The sequence below is a fragment of the Taudactylus pleione genome, unplaced genomic scaffold, assembly GCF_031769625.1.
Source record: "Taudactylus pleione unplaced genomic scaffold, aTauple2 ptg000201l, whole genome shotgun sequence".
Taxonomy (NCBI): Eukaryota; Metazoa; Chordata; class Amphibia; order Anura; family Myobatrachidae; genus Taudactylus; species Taudactylus pleione.
This window is the reverse complement of record NW_028284603.1, coordinates 13,276,746-13,298,555: the sequence shown is the minus strand read 5'-3', so window position 1 is coordinate 13,298,555 and position 21,810 is coordinate 13,276,746. Positions and strand designations below refer to the sequence as shown.

General features: G+C 44.9%; 2 protein-coding genes and 1 pseudogene across 2 annotated transcripts in view; 2 read left to right on the top strand and 1 right to left on the bottom strand.

Moving 5' to 3' along the window:
* DNAAF10 (dynein axonemal assembly factor 10) overlaps window positions 1-6,801 on the top strand; it is a 66,443-nt gene extending 59,642 nt beyond the window's left edge. The window contains exons 7-8 of the mRNA XM_088477257.1: window positions 5,620-5,717; window positions 6,279-6,801. Of these exons, the coding sequence (XP_088333383.1) occupies window positions 5,620-5,717; window positions 6,279-6,486 (306 nt within the window). The 3' untranslated portion in view covers window positions 6,487-6,801. The remainder of the gene's footprint in view (window positions 1-5,619; window positions 5,718-6,278) is intronic.
* Window positions 6,802-9,759: 2,958 nt separating this feature from the next.
* LOC148518205 (uncharacterized) overlaps window positions 9,760-21,810 on the bottom strand; it is a 108,481-nt gene continuing 96,430 nt past the window's right edge. The window contains exons 19-21 of the mRNA XM_088477509.1: window positions 21,601-21,740; window positions 19,757-19,979; window positions 9,760-9,899 (exon numbers count right to left, since the gene is read on the bottom strand). Of these exons, the coding sequence (XP_088333635.1) occupies window positions 9,760-9,899; window positions 19,757-19,979; window positions 21,601-21,740 (503 nt within the window). The remainder of the gene's footprint in view (window positions 9,900-19,756; window positions 19,980-21,600; window positions 21,741-21,810) is intronic.
* On the top strand, window positions 13,879-13,996 carry LOC148518206 (5S ribosomal RNA; annotated as a pseudogene).

The window sequence follows — 21,810 nt, the reverse complement described above, 5'->3', positions numbered from 1 at the left end:
GTTCCACCGCGTCACAACCTCTTGCTTCAGGTGATGGCGGGGCAGGTTCAAGAGTGTTTGCTGGCGCTCCAGTCTTCGGCACGCAGTCGCTGAATGGCGAAAGTGGCCAGAAATTTTTCGGGCCACCCAAAGCGTCTCCTGCACGCCCCTGTCGCTTTTCAGAAAATTCTGCACCACCAAGTTTATTGTGTGAGCAAAACATGGGACGTGCTGGAATTTGCCCAGATGTAATGCCCGCACAATATTGGTGGCGTTGTCAGATATCACAAATCCCCAGGAGAGTCTAAGTGGGGTAAGCCACTGGGCGATGATTTCCCTCAGTTTCTCTAAGAGGTTGTCGGCGGTGTGCCTCTTACTGAAACCGGTGATACACAGCGTAGCCTGCCTTGTAACGAGCTGGCGTTTCTGAGATGCTGCTACTGGTGACGCTGCTGCTGTTGCTGCGTAAGGTGATACATCTACCCAGTGGGCTGTCACAGTCATATAGTCCTTAGTCTGCCCTGTTCCACTTGTCCACATGTCCGTGGTTAAGTGGACATTGTGTACAACGGCATTTTTCAGGACACTGAGGACACTTTTTCTGACGTTTCTGTACAGTCTCGGTATCGCCTGCCTAGTGAAGTGGAATCTAGACGGGATTTGGAACCGGGGACACACTACCTCCATCAATTGTCTAAATCCCACTGCACTAATGGCGGATACCGGACGCACGTCTAACACCAACATAGCAGTCAAGGCCTCAGTTATACGTTTTGCTTCAGGATGACTGCTGTCGTACTTCATCCTCCTCGCTAAGGACTGTTGGAGGGTCAATTGTTTAGTAAAAGTAGTGGTGTTCCTACTTCCTCTCTGGGATGATGAACGACTTACAGCAGCAGCAGCAACAGCAGCAGCGGCAGCAGTAGGCGTAGCAATGCAGGATCCTCCGGAGGAATCCCGGATAGGAGAGTCAGTCATGCCAGTGATATGGCCTGCAGGACTACTTCCGATCCTGACTAAGGAGGAAATTGACGAGGAGGGAGTTGACGGTGTGGTTTGCAGGCGCTTGGATACAATAGGACAACGGGATTTAGGTGTCCCTAGACTGCTTACGGTCTGAGCCAAAGTTTCTGAACTTGACAGTAACTTTTTATGAACGCGCTGCAGGTGCCGTATAAGGGAGGATGTTCCTAGGTGGTTGACGTCCCTACCCCTACTTATTTCACCTTTACATATGGTACATATGGCAAGACAGTTGTTGTCCGGATTTGGATAGAAATATTGCCAGACCAAAGAGGTGGAATGTTTGGTCTTCTGCCCAGGCATGACCGTGATGGGCTTTTTCATCCCACGGACAACAACTGTCTCCCCCGGAGCCTGATTTAAACAAACCACATCACCATCAGAATCCTCCTCGCCAACTTCCTCCTCAGCGCCAGCTACACCAGTATCCTCATCCTGTTGTACTTCAACAGTGACATCTTCAATTTGCATATCAGCAAGTGGACTGTGGGTGCTCCTTTCAGCACTTGCAGGGGGCGTGCAAATGGTGGAAAGAGCCACCTCTTCCCGTCCAGTGCTGGGAAGGTCAGGCATCGCAACCACCACCACACTTGGACTCTCTTTGGGGATTTGTGATATCTTCTTAGAAAGCACAGTTCTTCGCTGTGCTTTTGCCAGCTTAACTCTTTTGATTTTTTTAGTGGGAGGAGGGCTTCCATCGTCATGTGAAGCTGAACCACTAGTCATGAACATACTAGGGATCGACCTTAGCCGTTCCTTGCCACTCCGTGTCGTAAATGGCATATTGGCAAGTTTACGTTTCTCTTCAGCTGATTTAAATGTCTTTTTCAAGGTCATTTTCCTGAACTTTGCCATTTGGGATTGTATGTGCCCTCTACTATGACATTGGGCATCGGCCTTGGCAGACGACGTTGATGGCATGTTATCGTCTATGTCATGACTAGTGGCAGCAGCTTCAGCACTAGGAGGAAGTGGTTCTTGATCTTTCTCTATTTTATTTTTATCGGAGAAAGTTTGGTCCTCCATTTATGTTATATCGATTTGATATATACGTGCGGCTAAACACAGAAAATAAATTTTTTTTTGGTTCGGACTGGAGTGTACTTTGTGGGTTACAGCACCCTTTAACGGTCAAGCCAGCCGGCCCTTTACTTATGACACAGGCGCACTCTTGGCACTACTTTGTTGATGCACGTGCGGCTACTGCGCACACAATTCACAAACACAGAAAATAATTTTTTTTTGGTTTGGCTTTGGACTGGAGTGTACTTTCGGGGGTTACAGCACCCTTTAACGGTCAAGCCAGCCGGCCCTTTACTTATGACACAGGCGCACGCTTGGCACTACTTTGTTGATGCACGTGCGGCTACTGCGCACACAATTCACAAACACAGAAAATAATTTTTTTTTGGTTTGGACTGGAGTGTACTTTCAGGGGTTACAGCACCCTTTAACGGTCAAGCCAGCCGGCCCTTTACTTATGACACAGGCGCACGCTTGGCACTACTTTGTTGATGCACGTGCGGCTACTGCGCACACAATTCACAAACACAGAAAATAATTTTTTTTTGGTTTGGACTGGAGTGTACTTTGGGGGTTACAGCACCCTTTAACGGTCAAGCCAGCCGGCCCTTTACTTATGACACAGGCGCACGCTTGGCACTACTTTGTTGATGCACGTGCGGCTACTGCGCACACAATTCACAAACACAGAAAATAATTTTTTTTTTGGTTTGGACTGGAGTGTACTTTCGGGGGTTACAGCACCCTTAACGGTCAAGCCAGCCGGCCCTTTACTTATGACACAGGCGCACGCTTGGCACTACTTTGTTGATGCACGTGCGGCTACTGCGCACACAATTCACAAACACAGAAAATAATTTTTTTTTTGGTTTGGACTGGAGTGTACTTTCGGGGGTTACAGCACCCTTAACGGTCAAGCCAGCCGGCCCTTTACTTATGACACAGGCGCACGCTTGGCACTACTTTGTTGATGCACGTGCGGCTACTGCGCACACAATTCACAAACACAGAAAATAATTTTTTTTTTGGTTTGGACTGGAGTGTACTTTCGGGGGTTACAGCACCCTTAACGGTCAAGCCAGCCGGCCCTTTACTTATGACACAGGCGCACTCTTGGCACTACTTTGTTGATGCACGTGCGGCTACTGCGCACACAATTCACAAACACAGAAAATAATTTTTTTTTGGTTAGGACTGGAGTGTACTTTCGGGGGTTACAGCACCCTTTAACGGTCAAGCCAGCCGGCCCTTTACTTATGACACAGGCGCACGCTTGGCACTACTTTGTTGATGCACGTGCGGCTACTGCGCACACAATTCACAAACACAGAAAATAATTTTTTTTTTGGTTTGGACTGGAGTGTACTTTCGGGGGTTACAGCACCCTTAACGGTCAAGCCAGCCGGCCCTTTACTTATGACACAGGCGCACGCTTGGCACTACTTTGTTGATGCACGTGCGGCTACTGCGCACACAATTCACAAACACAGAAAATAATTTTTTTTTTGGTTTGGACTGGAGTGTACTTTGGGGGTTACAGCACCCTTTAACGGTCAAGCCAGCCGGCCCTTTACTTATGACACAGGCGCACGCTTGGCACTACTTTGTTGATGCACGTGCGACTACTGCGCACACAATTCACAAACACAGAAAATAATATTTTTTTTGGTTTGGACTGGAGTGTACTTTCGGGGGTTACAGCACCCTTAACGGTCAAGCCAGCCGGCCCTTTACTTATGACACAGGCGCACGCTTGGCACTACTTTGTTGATGCACGTGCGGCTACTGCGCACACAATTCACAAACACAGAAAATAATTTTTTTTTTGGTTTGGACTGGAGTGTACTTTCGGGGGTTACAGCACCCTTAACGGTCAAGCCAGCCGGCCCTTTACTTATGACACAGGCGCACGCTTGGCACTACTTTGTTGATGCACGTGCGGCTACTGCGCACACAATTCACAAACACAGAAAATAATTTTTTTTTTGGTTTGGACTGGAGTGTACTTTCGGGGGTTACAGCACCCTTAACGGTCAAGCCAGCCGGCCCTTTACTTATGACACAGGCGCACGCTTGGCACTACTTTGTTGATGCACGTGCGGCTACTGCGCACACAATTCACAAACACAGAAAATAATTTTTTTTTTGGTTTGGACTGGAGTGTACTTTCGGGGGTTACAGCACCCTTAACGGTCAAGCCAGCCGGCCCTTTACTTATGACACAGGCGCACTCTTGGCACTACTTTGTTGATGCACGTGCGGCTACTGCGCACACAATTCACAAACACAGAAAATAATTTTTTTTTGGTTAGGACTGGAGTGTACTTTCGGGGGTTACAGCACCCTTTAACGGTCAAGCCAGCCGGCCCTTTACTTATGACACAGGCGCACGCTTGGCACTACTTTGTTGATGCACGTGCGGCTACTGCGCACACAATTCACAAACACAGAAAATAATTTTTTTTTTGGTTTGGACTGGAGTGTACTTTCGGGGGTTACAGCACCCTTAACGGTCAAGCCAGCCGGCCCTTTACTTATGACACAGGCGCACGCTTGGCACTACTTTGTTGATGCACGTGCGGCTACTGCGCACACAATTCACAAACACAGAAAATAATTTTTTTTTTGGTTTGGACTGGAGTGTACTTTCGGGGGTTACAGCACCCTTAACGGTCAAGCCAGCCGGCCCTTTACTTATGACACAGGCGCACGCTTGGCACTACTTTGTTGATGCACGTGCGGCTACTGCGCACACAATTCACAAACACAGAAAATAATTTTTTTTTGGTTTGGACTGGAGTGTACTTTCGGGGGTTACAGCACCCTTAACGGTCAAGCCAGCCGGCCCTTTACTTATGACACAGGCGCACGCTTGGCACTACTTTGTTGATGCACGTGCGGCTACTGCGCACACAATTCACAAACACAGAAAATATATTATTTTTTTAGCACTTGGGGGGAGCACCCCTGATGGACAGAGCACCCCCTGGACAACACTACAGCACTCCTTTAGGACTGGGACACTGCACAGGACTTTGGAGTGGACACAGCCCCTATGGAGAACTGACTGCACAACACAGTCCAGCCAGCCCCTATGGACTTTGAAGTAGTGGACACAGCCCCTATTAACAACAGCAGCACAGCACAACACAGCCAGCCCCTATGGACTTTGAAGTAGTGGACAACAGCAGCACTACACTACACTACACTACACAGCCCTAACTCCCACCCTCCCTCTTCACTGTCCACAGCCGAGTGAGAAAATGGCGCCGACGTGTGTACCTTATATAGGATCCAAAACCCGCGAGACTCGGAAGGCGGGAAGATGACGTTTTGCCTCGATTTCAGATCCGAGTCAGGCGGGAAAAGTCGAGCCTGACTCGGATCGGACTCGGATCGGGGGGGCTCGGGGGGGTTCGGATTTCAGAAATCCGAACCCGCTCACCCCTAATAAGAACAACCTTCTGGCTGAAGGAAAAATTCATGTGCTGCTGGGTTTTTCAAAATTACACCCACAATTGAATATGTCCCTATATATTACTTCTGATGGTGATCTCTTTTTCTAAGTATATTTTCTCAAAAACTCTAAACCAGGCGCACAAATCTACCATCTGGCAAGTTCGGCATCTACCACAGAACAGAGACGTCTTTATGACGACAGGAGGAGCCGGAAGTCTTCACCTCTGGAAATAGTAAGTACCGTCTCTATAATGGTTTAGATATGACATGTTTTATAGGATTTAGAAAGGGGAATGCTAACGACCCTCTCCGGTCTCCTGCCATTCTTCATAAAGATACTGTCAGGCAATTAGTGCATTCTGAAGGAGTTTACTTCACTTCTGCAACAACATATCATTTGTAGTGTTGTAATACAATGTATTACTATTTTCTATTAATACAGGGATGCCGGATAGAATTGCCCCCAAACCCTCCCTTAATTTACATGACCGATCAACCCTTCTCAGCTGGAGGAAGTACTGTTTCATTCAACTGTGGCCTGCTTTTTATGTGTGGCTTATGGCTGGGAAGCAGTCTTATGTAGTTTTGCCAACATAGGGTATGAGCAGTCATATTTGGGCTATATTCATGAGAATACAGCCCATCAATTCATTCAGAAAGAGTCATTACTAGCATTTATATACTGTGCACTATATGGTGTACTTTTAAAAAGAGCAATATAATTAAAATGTATTTGTTGTTTTGTGTTACATGTAGTTTTATTGTTTTTCATGTTCTTTATGTTTGTTTTCTAGTGAATACCCTGCTCAGCGATCACGGAAAGACTCAGATGGAGTTGATATGGGAGTAGCTGGAACAGTCAGCCTATTGCAAAACGTTACACTATCAACACAGCCCATCTCTAGCATAGACTGGAGCCCAGATAAGAAAGGATTGTGCGTTTCCACCTCCTTTGATCAGACTGTCCGGGTGCTGATCGTCACCAAGCTGAACAAGCTTTGATTTTTTGTTTCTACCAGACAGACAATTAGAATCCACTTTCCACAGATTTCTCTCTCTTGATGAGACCAAGAAAGTTCATCGCAGAAAAGAACAAAATCGTCCTGAGTTCAGAGTTGGCAGGAATACATTTATAGCACATAGGACAATACTGGCTACTAATGGCTGTTGCTGTTCCGTTGTCTGAGGTGTTATGTAAGGAAAGCATAATATCGGGTAACAATATTGGCAGTTTAATAAGCACCTTGCTTTAAACTGGATGTAATCTGGTCACCCACTGCATTGTCGATTCTGAATCATTTTTTCCAAATGACAAAAAAAATTCTGTTTTTATAATAAACAAAAGAATAACATTCCGTTACTCTTTTATTTTATTTATTTATTAATATTTAAAATTCCAAAGGGGGATTGGCCTACATACCCTCTTTTCCAAATAATGTGACTGAAAATACAATACGCAATCCAATACGCAGGTGCACACTTATGACACGAAAACAATAACAAAAAAAAATTCCCCAAAGCATTTTATACTGCCAGTCTCTGATGTGGCAGATTATGGATAGAAGAAGATAAATATTATTGCTTTCTTTAAAAAATAAAAATTGAACACAATTGATTTCTGTTGAACAACATCATTTAGTGACCAAATTATCTCGGTGATAGGACCCTTTGTATTCCAATATCGTTATAAAAACAATACAGGGAGAACATGCTCAGGAAGATTATAAATCTATCATTTTTTACTTTATTAGATTATTTATATAGCGCACACAATGCAGCTCTTTACAGACCATATTGGAGCTTACAATCTATATTCCCCACCCCATGAACACACATACACAATCAGTATATTATTGGACCGTGGGAAGAAGCCACACAAAGAATGGAATAATATACAAACTCTGCACAGATAGGGCTTTGGTAAAGAATTAAACTCACAATCTCATGCTGTCAGAAGCCAATTAAGCTAATATTATCAGTATATTATTGGACCGTGGGAAGAAGCCACACAAAGAATGGAATAATATACAAACTCTGCACAGATAGGGCTTTGGTAAAGAATTAAACTCACAATCTCATGCTGTCAGACAGTAATGCTAACCACTACACCAAATCAAATAAGCTTCAGAGTCATCTCACCGGAGTCCTCTCCTAGAGGGGCTCTCACTGCACTGCAGATCTCCACGTACGAGTTACCCAGCTGCAATAGATCCTTTACAGTACAAGTGGCCAAGCTTGTCCCTCAAAAACCCCTTAAAGGTCCATGTTTCCCAGATACCTGGACTCTCCAGAAGTAAGCTTCAGGAATGCCGTTCTGGATTACCTCGTTCTAAAAGAAAACATCCGTAATTGCACGTAATTTTGGCAGCATTGTATCTCGCAAATAAATTGACTATCCGCCTACATTCAGAGATTGCCGCACCACCCACATCCACCCGCTTGTGAAAGAAGTCCTCATCGCTATAAGTGTGACTTGCACCAGTCATAACCTTGGTGCAAGAGACCTGTCTGAAATCAGACTGATCTCTGCAAATGCAGAACCCTAAATAGCCCAAAATTCTGTCTACACACCCGAGACATACTTATCCTACATGCGAATGCCCAGCTACACCCACTAAGGTGCAAGTGGAGATACAGCAAAGATGTGTTCTAGCCTGAATCACCCATAGTTGCTTAAAGTTGCATATGCAGGCTCGAACACATGCCCAGTTGCTAAAAAAAATTGTGAGTTCTGTCTGCAGAGCGACCTTGCGTGCAGCTCTGAATCAGGCCCAAAGTGTGTACAGGTTGAGTCTCCCATATCCAAATATTCCGGAATACGGAATTTTTTTAGCATGACTGAGATGGTTAAACCTTTGCTTTTTGATGGTTCGATGTACACAAATGTTGTTTAAAACACAAAATTATTACAAATATTGTATAAAATTACTTTCAGGCTTTGAGTATAAGGTGTATATGAACCATAAATGAATTTCATGTATGTACACAATTTGAGCTACAAAATTATTGAAAATATTGTATAAAATGACCTGCAGGATGTGTGTATAAGGTGTATATAATACATAAATGCGTTCTAGGTTTAGATTTGGGTCCCATTCCCAAGTTATTTCATTATGGTATGCAAATATTCCGAAATCCAAAATACCCCTCAGAATACCAGGGGTATTTTGGATTTTGGAATATTTCCGAAATCCAAAATACCCCTGGTCCCAAACATTTTCGATATGGGAGACTCAACCTGTAAATGTATGTATGTGAATAATAAAGTGCTAACACAGCTGGTAACTGACAGTTTGGTACCAAGCAGTGACTTGTATACCAAAGCGGTGACATCACAAATGCTGGTTATAACCTTAGCAAGTTACATAATCAGTCTAATCAGCTGCTATATCTCAACCAGACTGTATTTCACCACTATACACATGGATTCATAGGAAATCTTACAGGAAATAACAGCATATTTACAGTTACACTGCTGACACAGTTTCAAAAGCTTTACTTAGCTTTTTAACCAAGTCAACATTGTGGTGCCGGGTTTATGGTCTAGACAAGAGCATCGTCTGCAATATTCTTTTCGACCTATCGCACCACACCAATTCTTGGGTGCTTCTGGTAAGGGGTGTAATTTTAGGATCTGTCAGGGGATCTCTTCCTACAGAAAGAAATGCAGCAGGCCCAGTAAGGGTGCAAGGACACAACCAAAGGTTTAACAAAGTAAAAGTCTGGCAGGAGAGTTTGTTTCCTAGACTTTCAGATAAGCAGCTAAACCAGAAATATATATGTATGCACAGGATTTGTATTACAAATGGAGATATATACAGTGTATGTGCAGTATATATTCACATACATACAGTATTTATAGGGAATTAGGTATTTAGTTACAATGGGTATTACTGTATACCCTTATCTTTGACACTTTATGACATCCGAACAGCACAGTACTCCAATAAGAAGCATGTGATATTCTTCTTCGGGAATATGATGAACCCGCACCATCCATTGTGATGTTATGTGGGACTGACATATCCAAGTAAATTTCCGAAAGCTGGGCTTCAAAGAAATAGATAAAACTACGGCACAGCTGGGAACATTCGGGGGAAGCTAATGCACTGGGAACCTGGTGTTGCCCATAGTAACCAGTCAAGCTCTGCCTTTTTTTCTTACATTTGATTTAGAAAGCAAATCTCTATGGTTACTAGGGTTTTATCGAAATGACATAGCTGATACAATCGGAAATTCAATTTAAAATACATTGTAAGTAGTGTTAACAATTTCTTAAATCCAATATTTAAAGCGAAAGAAATCCTGCAGCTCTGCGTCGTCTTCTGGTTTGCTGTGAATGCCGGCGTAGACTGTTCTCAGAATGCTTGTTTTAAACTTCTCCTCTAGAATATTTATATATTTCTCCAAACAACCTGGAATGATATAAGGAATCAGAATATCTGTTTTAATAGGTAAAGATTCTTAATCAGCCTAAGATAATGTGATACACTGTATAATCCTGGGATGCTTTTTGCAAATCTCTAGTCGCATTTCAGCCAATATAATAAAAGCCTTCAAGTACTCCAACATCACACAGACATTGTGCTGTCGTCGCCATCTCATCATGTATCGGATGAGCGGACTGAATGACCTGCCGCTTGTTGACAGAGCTGTCAGAAATATTGGGGACAAAAGTTCTATTGGGTTCAAGCAGAAACTAATTAAAAAAAAAAAAAAAAGACATTTAACGTTTTCAAAAAAGTTAATTTATAAGTTTTTAGAAAAATATAAAAATTCAGATCAATTAAATGTATAAAAAAAATATCTCTTCCTATGAGAGATTTTCCTGTATTTGCATTCTTAAATGTGCACATTAATTTTACGGGGCCCAACCCTACCCCTTAGTGCCAACACCACACAGCAAGAACAACACACACTTAAATTGAGACTCATTGGTATCTGTTAGTGTTATTGGACAAGGCAACGTATAAAACAACCCCATAGTGGGCTTCTGGTGTATCTGCCACATTTACCAATATGGTAAATGGGTTGTTTATGGGCCACTTACAGCAATAACAGGTCAGCATCTCATGTCCACTCATAACGGGTGGCCAGAGCCTGTCCTGGGCATAAGCCATATAGGTAAATGACATAGCAGCCTGCCTCTATATTACACAGCACACACTGACTGTGCAGCCAGCAGATGTGACCTCTCTGCTGCGGCACTACAGTCGGTGCTTTATTCACCACTACTGGGGGGGCTTGGGATCACATCTGCTGATGGCTCATGTTGATGGGCGTGAATCAAAGTTGTACGCAAACCCGATGTCTGGTGATCTGCGAATGTGCATGATCTGTACTAGGACAGCCAGCTTATCAGAAAACTGGGGGTGTGTTGAAGCCTGTTGCTGCATCCTTGGATGCAGTTTCAATAGCCCTGGGAGCGCAAATTCCCCGATTATCCTGAGTAGCTCGAGGGTCCCTCAGATGACCGATGTTCAAACAGATGAATCAATGGCTGTGTCTCTGGACACAGCTTCGAATCAGAGGAGCCGGCAGTGGGCGCCTTATTACTTAAGATGCCTCCTGCAGGTTTTGCATATTGTAGCACAGCCGCTGCGTACAGAGACAGCGTCCACTCCTGAATCAGGCCAAATGTGCGCCTGGCAACGAGGGATATAAGTGTGCAATATAAGGACAAGCCTGAGGAGCGCCAGCATTTGCTGGCGCCTATATAAATAATTGTTAATAAATAAATAACTGAGATGGTAAATTAACAGGAAATGACAAAAAGTGATGGAGTGGGTGAGGAGATTGGGTGAGAGGGAGGAAAAGCAGCGGGTTAGGTTTGGAGAAGGCAAGACCATGTGAAGGAATTTCACCCTCAATGCTTGGTAGTGGGATAGGCTGTAATTTAAGGGGCACCAGCTAAAATCTTGACTAGGGCACCAAATCGGTCTGGGACGGCTTTGTATGTGTCCGATATGTACATTCATCAACCGTGACATGGAAATCTGTAAGTGCCCCAGCAGTCAGTAAATAGCACTGCCTCCAGATTAGGTGCTAGTGTTACTATTGATAAGCCTGCAGCAATCTGCATTGCTTTTTCAATGAGCAAAGCTATCAATAGATAAACATCAATTCCGTTACATGCATGTTATATATTTCTGAAAAATGAAATTGCGTCCAGACGTCTTTTACCATATGTTGTTTCTCCTTCATCCACTAGGGGACACTGGAGTTCAAGACAGTGGGGTATAGATGGTGGTAGAGTAAAGCCTGGCACTTTAAATAATTCAGAAGTGTGACTGGCTCCTCCCCTTGTATGCCCCATCAGCCCCAGTTTTTAGAATGTGCCCGAGAGAGCCGGTCGCACATCAGGCTGTCTCCAGCCTTTCTCATATAATTTTATTTTTAGCTATTATTACAAGCACTGAGGACAGGCAGGCTGCTTACTGTGGCAGTCTGCCTGCTACGTGGGAGCCGCCGGGAAGGGCACCGCCACTGCTACTGCAGCCTGTGTCCGGTGACCCTGAGGAGGGGGCACATAGAGATGGAGTCATCGGACTCTGCGAGGACCCGCCACTGCTGACACCGGCACGTGTCCGGGTTCCTCGCCGCCCCCTCAGCCCAGTATCCCGGCCGCAGCAGCTCGTAAGTATATCCCACCACTCCTGACTAGCTGGAGCGGTGGGGCAAATGCTGGGCTCAGGATGGCTATTACAGCCTCCTTCCCCCTGCCAGTAAACCTGGCAGCGTTGGTGCTACTGACGAGACCCACCGCTGCACTCTGCAGTCAGCGGCCGGGTCTCTGGCTAATGCATAGCCATTGATTCCCCCTCCTATTTAAGAGGGGAAGGGAGGAAAATGGCTGGACAGTGTCAGTATAGGTATTAATAATTGTAGCCACGCCGGGGCTTGTACTGTAGAAGCTCCGGCGACGGCATTGAAGGGGGCTGCTAGACACCACTACAGCGCGGCTGTCAGTTATCACCGCGTCGGTGCTTACAAAGAACACCGACGCGTGGCTGTTATAGGTCTCCCTCCTCTTGTTAAGTAGGAGACGCTGCACCGCTTAAGCGCAGCGCTGACAGGCCGTCGGGGTCCTCCCAAAATGGATGAATGGGAGGTGTAGCGCCGTGGTAGGAGCGCTAAACGCCCGCCATTAGCGGGAGCTGTAAAGGAGTAAGCCACATTTCTTATTGCCGGTTCAGACCGGATGAGTTAGCGCCGGCTATTCCCGGCGGTGCGGGGGCGTGGCTTAAGTCCGGCGGCCATTACTGCTCCTGGGGAGCAGGTGCCTGGGGCGCAGAACAGCGCAGATTATATTAGCACGCTCTTGACAGTGCAGTAGAAGTCTGGGCCCCGGTTGAGGTTGTACCCACTGTAACCTTATATACCTGCAGCTAGTACCAAGGCAGCCTAAAGCAATATGACATGCCTACATGGGGTATGTATATGTTTATATATGTATGTATATGCGGAGCCTTCCTGCATATATATATCTCTGTTATTGCTGGTTTTATCTATTAATGGCCCAGCGGAGTGCGCTGTGCTGTGTAAAAACTGTTGATAGATAATAAAATGAATATAACTCCCCTGTGCATAGCCGTAGCAAAATCTAGACAGAACCTAGTTTGGTCTCTATTATAGTATAATGCTGGGATAGATTATGCTGATGCATACTGAGCGAATTACAAACCTATGCACGCAGTGTAACAGTCTTCCGGGTTACTGATTTAAGCAGCGGCAAGGTCCATATAGAACTTGACTCATCTCGGTAGTTCCTATATGGTGGTCAGATTCCAGCAAAACAGCCGGCCCCACAACTATCCTAACTGCTGCCCTACGTCATTGTGATGTTACTGTGTAGAGGATAGTTATGATCATTTTACATATCATGGGACTCGCCGCCACTATTATAGAGTGAGTGTCCGGGCCCCTGACAGTAGCTCAGGGAGGAACATGCCGCAGCCTAATACAGAGGCTGTGTCCATGTCACTTGCCCTCCGCATGATCTGCCGATGGATCTATGTCTGTGTCAAATAGGCCTGTATACATCAAGTATACTGCAGTATATTTCATTGCACTGAGGTCGTCTCTTTGATTCCCACTTTGAAAAAGCGGGTTGAACTGGAGCTCACATGGCTCACCTGATAAGGCGAGTACACCAGTGACAGAAGGGTCCCAGGATCTAAACCCATCTGGGAAATCACACTGTTAAGATATCCAGGCCCCAACGCCGTAGCAGAATGACGGCCACATGCGGCACATGAGCAGTCTTCCCTGCGTGGAGGTAAGCCACATGTATGTATATATATATTTGTATTTTATACATAAGCCCTACTTCAGAACATATACATATGTCTGGAGTGAATTTTGTCCTGGGCTCAACCAAGGTCTTGGCTCAGTGCCTACGGCCACATACCCTCAACATGCCCGATCTCGTCTGATCTCGGAAGCTAAGCAGGGTCAGGCCTGGTTTGTACTTAGATGGGAGTTTGCCTGGGAGTACCAGGTGCTATAGGCTTATCCTTCCATGGCTCTAACTGTTGCTCATGTTAAATATTATTGTCACCTATTGATCTGAATGTAGATAGGCGTATACATTATGGCTATCGATATATATATATACATATGTATGTATCGCTTCTTATCCTTACCGTAAGGGCAGAAGAGGATCTGTTATCAGTTTTGTCTGATACCTAGCATATTTTAAAAAGGAGGACCCTGCAATTTGGAGGCAGGACTCTCCTGATGCAGTAGTTTGGTACAATAACTATATCCATGTACTGTGTGTATGTATATATGTATAATATATATGTGTGTGTGTGTATATATATATATATATATATATATATATATACCAATTGGTAGCTCTCCCTGGGTAGCTGTTGCATCTGTGCTCTTTAACTGTCAGGGTATCCGGGTTGTTTTCATACTATGTTCAGGCCAGCAGTTGGTACCGACTACGCACTTCCATCATGATGGACGTTGTCTGTTGTTTGGGGTCATTGCTGTGGATTTCTTTCAGGCCGGCACAGGGCATGTGCCGTATAGTCCCCGCCTGGGGTGCCTCACGCACGAGTGTAGTACCCGCCCCAAGCGGTATTGATGACTTTATAGGCAGGCAACTGTTGGGCTGCCAGACACTCTGCCAGTGGTCTGGTACGGGGATTTATAACTGCAGGTTTTCAGTTGCTGTTTGATCCCTCTGTTTCAGAGTGGTTGTACTGCTGTCTGTCCCTCTGAACGAATTGAGGGCCTGATGCAGACCTGCTCGCGAGCGCTGAGCGCTTGCAAGTGGGTCGATATTGGGCCAGTGCGCATGCGCACGACGGACCCGGCTCCGTCGTGCGCATCCGCGAGACCCGTATAGCGACGGGCAAGCCGTCGCTATGGGTCTCGCTACAAAGGGGGCGTGCTGTCGATGGTGAGTGACAGCACGCCCCCTTTGGTGGGCGTGGATGGCCAGACAAGGGCGTTCCCATGGGAACGCCTACGGTCTGGGGCCGGCACCACTGACATCACAAGTCAGTGGGAGTGATGTCAGTGGGAGTGCTTTTGGCTCTGATAGAGCCAAAAGCACTCCAGGGCTTGTGGCAGACGAGACCCTACCACAAGGGTCTCGTCGCAAGCCCGATGGTCGCGATGGTCTTGACCATCGCGACCATCTTTTGGCCGCTCGCTATAACTGTGGGTGGTCACCCACAGCTATGCGAGCGGCCAGGAGGCCGCTCTAAAATTCAGAGGGATGGCCCTGATTCAGAGCGAGCGCTCTGTCAGACCGTCTGGCTCTGAATCAGGGCCTGAGACCACAATTCCTTTCTAAGCCGCCTCTGCCTCATACCCAGTGAGATCTCTATTTGTTGAAGACTTCCTTACGCTGGTTTAAAACCTTGTGGTTGTTGGGCCTCGAGTATGGTCCTGGGCGACTGTTCAGTCTTGACTTTTGCCTCCCTGTTTACTCTTGTTAGGAGTCTGTGGACAGGATCAGCTCTGTTTCTGTAGATTGGTGTTATTCTATGTTTTTTTATATATATATATATATATATATATATATATATATATATATATATGTGTGTGTATTCTGTCCAGCACTGCTGGGGTTCTGCTGTCTGTGTATTATACTGCTTTCTATGCTCGACTATGGTTCGGGCTTGGTCTGTTTTCAGCTGATCTTACGCTGTTTGATGTTTTCATCTGCGGGTCTTCTCTCGCTAGCCGTTATTCCATTCGAATTACGCTATACGTTCTGGAATTCTGTGGTTGTTTGGCAGGGAGTTCTGATTGTCTCCACTGCTCTGTGACACTTGATCCTCAGCTCTTGCCTTTCCATTGGGCCTACGGTTCTTAGCGATCCTGGTTTTTGGTTTTGCCAAAGGGTCTGCAAGTTCTCCGCACTTCCCACCCGGGAGGTTGGCTTTGGGACGTCCCCACTGTCTTGAACTCCAGTGTCCCCTAGTGGATGAAGGAGAAAACAGGATTTTGGTACTTACCGATAAATCCCTTTCTCCGATTCCACAGGGGACACTGGACGCCCACCCAGCGCTGCGTACCTGCAGTGTTGTTTGGTCCCTTCTATGGTTGTGTGGCTGCATGTGTTCCCTGCAGTGGTTTCCTCTGTTCTCTTTCAGTCGGTATTGTTCCGTTCTATGGTCCTCTCCTTCTCCTCTTTTTCCTATTGTCCTCCGCCTCCTCTCGGGCTCAGTTCTTAAACTGGGGCTGATGGGGCATAGAGGGGGAGAAGCCAGTCACACTTCTGAATTACTTAGTGCCAGGCTCTACTCTACCACCGTCTATACCCCACTGTCTTGAACTCCAATGTCCCCTGTGGAATCGGAGAAAGGGATTTATCGGTAAGTACCAAAATCCTGTTTTCTGCCCCTGGCTGCTCTCCCTACGTTTCAGATGCCGTTTAAATTACCCCATACTTGCCAACTCTCCCTGAAATAGCAGCAATCTCCCTGACTCCCTGAAGAGTCTAGCAATCCCCCTGATTGCATCTTACCCCATTATGAAGCTGTTACTGTATATAAAGAAAAATTAGATATATATACATTCAAATGTGATCATTAGTATCATTTCCCTACATTAGTTATAAGGCACAATGATCCCTATAGCTACATGCATACTTTCTGAAAAGTATCAGTGTGTTTTCATCAACAAGTAGATCTTACTAACTGCTTTGGGGCTCATTTACATTTAAATTTTTTGGTACGTCCCTCAGATGTAGCAGTACAGTCCACTTTACCACCGCGCTCATAGGTGCTGCTTTCACAATCTCCCTGAAATGCTTTTTCAAAACTAGGCAAGTATGCATTACCCTGGTTACCATGGTGACCATGTACATGAGAAAAGAAAATAACAATGGATTAAAGTCTTTCAGTCTGAAGACCAAGGTAAGTGAATTATATAAATATTCATATCATCATTTGCAAATTTTAATGATTTTACAATACTCACACTCCTTAAATAAGAATGAAATATGCCAATTGATAATTGCAATAATAACAAAAGATGCTTATTTGTAATCCTACTAAATATACTACGCATGTTATTAGTCTTTCTGAAATGTCGGAGATATTAATTTCTCATAATCAAAAACTTGTCATTAATTCATGTAATCTCACCCCTAAGCCGCAGTGACACAGGTCCCTGTTCTTTCTGCATACTAAGAATGCTTTGAATAAATACACTCCTCATTTACATGCTGCCACTGGCATTATTCAGAACCTGGCTTTGCCCTAAACAGATAAGCATCATTTCATATAAATACGCGGTGGCTGTAGTCACGGGCAGCCCCATTACCCTGGACTTACTACCTTATGCTAATGCCAGCATCCATTCAACTAATGCGGGTTTAAGCATGTGCAAGAGGACACCAGTGCTGCCGACTGATTACACTCTGGCTGCTGGCGCCGCAACTGTCATCGTTAGGGTCGGCACTTGCACCAGACCCTGCTAGGGGTAAGAGATCCATCAGGAACAGGCATACACAACCATGACACTGCCATAAATCTCCCATGTCACTCCCAAAGTCAGGGTAGTTATGTACGATCGCATTGTCACTGCCCAGCTCACACCCCAAATGCCCTATTTCCCGGAGAGACAGATCTGGCCAAGTTGCGTCCAATTCTGTATGTTACGGACATAGGCAAAAATGCATACATTTGCTCCTGCGCATGTGCTGTGTACAAAGACTCGTCCTTTGCGTCAGTGAAGAGGGATCCTTACGACTGGCATCAGCCCCATAATGTATTGTTTATAGACTCTTGAATAATGCTGAGTTCTGGTGAAGTTTAGACATTTATTAAGAGTTGGATGCAAAACCAAAAAGGTGCAACTTTGTACCTGGATCTGCAATGCAAGGGGTGCAAATATATTTTATTTTATGTGCATGCAGGGTAAATACTGGCTGCTCTTGCATGTAGCCCACATATGCTGGACGGCTTTATTTTTGCACTGCAATTTAGAGTTTTACGAGAACATACCCCTCCCATATTTCTCTGCACATTTTAATTGCGCCCTCACCTGCAGCGTGCAGATTTGCTCCTGGTTTTTTTTTGGCTTCGCTGCGAACTCTGAACCAGCCCCTTAATGTACTGCAACCAATCCATGGTGTAGCAGGATTTAAAACCAATGGGGTCAATCCATTTAGCTGCGAAGTGGACGAGTTGGCATTGCAACAGCATAGAAACACCGACCATGGCACCGCAACTTGCCCCTCTCGCCCCATGGGACTGCAACAAAAATCTGCGAGTCCAGAGGTACCGTAAGTGCGGCATGCAGCTCCACTTGCTAGCGCTGCAAGGGAACTTACACATAACTGGACTGAGCCCAAACAACCTTATTTTCATATGGACTGTGACTATTTTGGTAGTCAAATTGGGGGACCTTACACATCTTACTGAGGGCATGGTTGGGCAGATCTGAGTACAGTCTCCTGTAATTCTGCAAAAGTGATCAGCCAACAAACTGTATGTTGTATTTTGCTAATATCTGTAATGTCTCACTAGGCGATCTATTAGAGTGTATAAATTACAGGTGCCCTAGACTTTTTATTATCAATAATTTTATTAAAGGATTATTATTTGGAAAATACAATAATGAAAACCAATCACACAATATAGGGATACGGAGAGGATGGGAAAGGATTACACTGTATGGACAAGCTTGAGCGGCTTTAGGGGCTGCAGGATTCCTGTTCCATTCACTATATTCTCCGGAAATCACGTGACCTACTCTGATCATGTGATCGGATTAGGTTAAAACAATGAAAGATGTTTTATATATATTTATACTAAGTCTTATAAATAATATACAACAAAGATTTGAATTATAATAAATATATAGTTTTGCCTACTAAACTATCACATATTGCAATATGTAGTATTACTAATATATAGAAATTAATCTCAGGTGCTGGCAACCATGTTGGAATATCCTTATATAAAGAGCCTCATTGCCTTATGGAGACACCTTTGATAAAGTTGCAATCCTAGCAGTGAAACGCGTTAGTGACGGACACTGGCCAGTGGTCTTTCTATGGTGGAAGTATTCTCCTACTATTCGATATTGATTACATTGTAGACCCCCAGGAAATTACAGTATATGTGATCCAAGGACACTTACATCTCTGCGTTGGACCCCACTATCATTGGACCATTGCTAATTGCACTCTATGGGAACATCACATACCTGGTAATCCTATACCTCAGACTGGATCATTGATCCCTAAAGTGAATTATACCCCTAACGTATGCATCTTAAAGGACTTTAATCTACCATATAAATCTTGAATTACAGTTGTCTTTGACCATTCCTGCATGATTAATGTTGGTTTTAATGGTTGCCTTTATTAATTGTTGCTTTTTAACTTCAGTAAAGTACATTTTATAGGTCTAACTGATTTTATATCATTATTTGCATACTGTTTATTTTTATGTTTATGCTATTTGTGGTGGCTGACTATCTCCTAATCTACCGTAGCTTAGCAAGACACTACTGGTAGCGCCTGATTTTATATATTATGTATGCACAACTGCGGTAGGTGGATTTCCTCTTGCACCTCCATAGGCTGTGAGCAGAAATCAGCAAGGAGACCTTTCCCACAAAACCGCGGTATGTTGTTTCAGTGGCAGCTGGCGGATAATGAAATCTGCCCCTTAGAGTTGAAGTAAGATATGAGGACAGGAATACACTGGATAAGGTACACATCTAGTTGTAAAAGTGTAAATATTCCAACATCACCTACAACATGTCTTGTTTTCATGCATCCTTTACTCACCTATGCCCATGACCTTCCCATATGAGATCATGTTGACAGGTAGACGAGGGTCCTCATACCTCTCATATTTAATGAGCAGACGCACTATTTCACCAGGGATAAAGGCATCCTCAAATGACCGCTCTTGAACTGGCTTTTGGGGGTACTGGCAATAGACCTCCACAGCACTAAGAGGATCACTTTTTAACAGCAGCTCGGCCAGTTCTGTGTAAGCATCAGGAACCTACAGAAACAGGGCTACAGGTGAGCAATGCACACCAACAGGCAGAATGTATGAGTGTTGTGTCATATAGAGGTGTGCTTTATGTTGGAGTTTCACATCACTACTCTTTCCTGTTGTGGTACCTTATCCTTTCACTACCTATCCCTCAGTGCAGTATTTTGAGGCGCACACCTCCTCTCTTGGGACATACCTACAGTGCACAAACCCCCTCCCCAGAACTTTTATCTCCCGAGACAGAGACAACTCACCTGGGCGGCCCTGCAGCGCTTACCTCTGTTGTCTCTTCCCTGCCTTTCAGCCGGCTCCCAGGGAACATTCATTTTGAATCCAAGATGGTCGATGTGCAACTACTCTATCCAGAAAGAGCGGTTTAATATCGGCCATCTTGGATTAAAAAAAGAGGCTGCCTCTTCCCTGCAAGCAGGTTGAGATGTTGACAAGACACTCTAGGTAGAGTTTGAGGCTACCTAAGGACACCACGTGTGCATGCCTATTGCCTACAGTATAATTCTAACTCCCTCACATTCAGCCCTCAAACCTGAGTGGACAGGTGACTGCCTCCCAAAATCATCTTCTCAAATACTCTGCTGCTGTGAATATTCTGATGATCTGATTGGCTGCACAATAACAATCTCCTACACTGCCGAGTACACTGTCCAGTATCTTGCAGGAGTCTGAATCCAAGAGACAAATGTATGACACACATCTTACTGGGCTACACTCCAATGCAAAAATGAATGTATACTCAAATAATTACAAGAGCTATATTTTTCCTCAATCTCCATGGTGCAGCGGCTGGGAGATGTGGGTTGGGTGTCAGGCTGGTCGAGGGATGTTGTGCCAAAGTCTAGTCACACAATGCACGCACAATGGTAGCAAAGTGGTTGGATTGTCTGTCTCTCCAATTGCATGTTGTCGTCCACGTAAAAATGTCCATAGAGGCATGTTAATAAGCAGTTAATGTATTTTGTGTTATATATTAGCCTTCAATACTAGTGGAGCCTGCGTGTCATATGTGGGAGTCAATTCTCACAGTAGCATTATGCAATGTAAGTCTCCTATAGATGCAATATTGGATGTACTGTACCTCCCATGGTACCATGTAACAAGGTTGTATGCCTGCCCTGTGCTACAGATCCTAAAAGAATCTAAAGCTGGGTACACACTATACGATCCATGGTCCGATATATCATTCAGACACAAATCGTAACGATATATCGTACACACTGTATAGTGTGTCCATCCGATCCGTCATTAACGATGGTCGTTCATCACATCGTCCCATCTGCTCTAGTGCACAGCAGTGGGACGAGGCAATGAATGCCGCGGTGCTGTTACATGCGCTGTCATACACCGGATCATGCAGTGTGTATGGCGCATGCGATGTTGTGTTGTATCGTTACATCGCACCACACCATTGCCGGGTCGCACATCGTATAGTGTGTAATCAGCTTACAACATTTGCAGGCTGTCATGTGGCCACAGTAGCAGCTGCACCAATGCGTGATCTATTGCTATACCACTTTATATAAGAGCTCTGTGATTTGAGGGATGGCTTCGCCCCTGGAACAAGCCAAAGCCTTATAATAGCCCTGGAAACAAAATTACAATGTTTAGGTACCTCTGGTGCCATCTTAATGGCTTCTTGATAAATGGTTGAAGCATCTGCCTCTGTCTCCTTGGTACGAGAGAGAGCGCGCGCCAAACCCAGGCGAGGTAAGAAGGAGCTGCCATTAACAGATACTGGCCCGGAAGTGTGTTCTACATAGGAGATGATAAAAAAGTGAATGCTATATATTATGTACAAGTATTTATTTATACATTCCAAGTA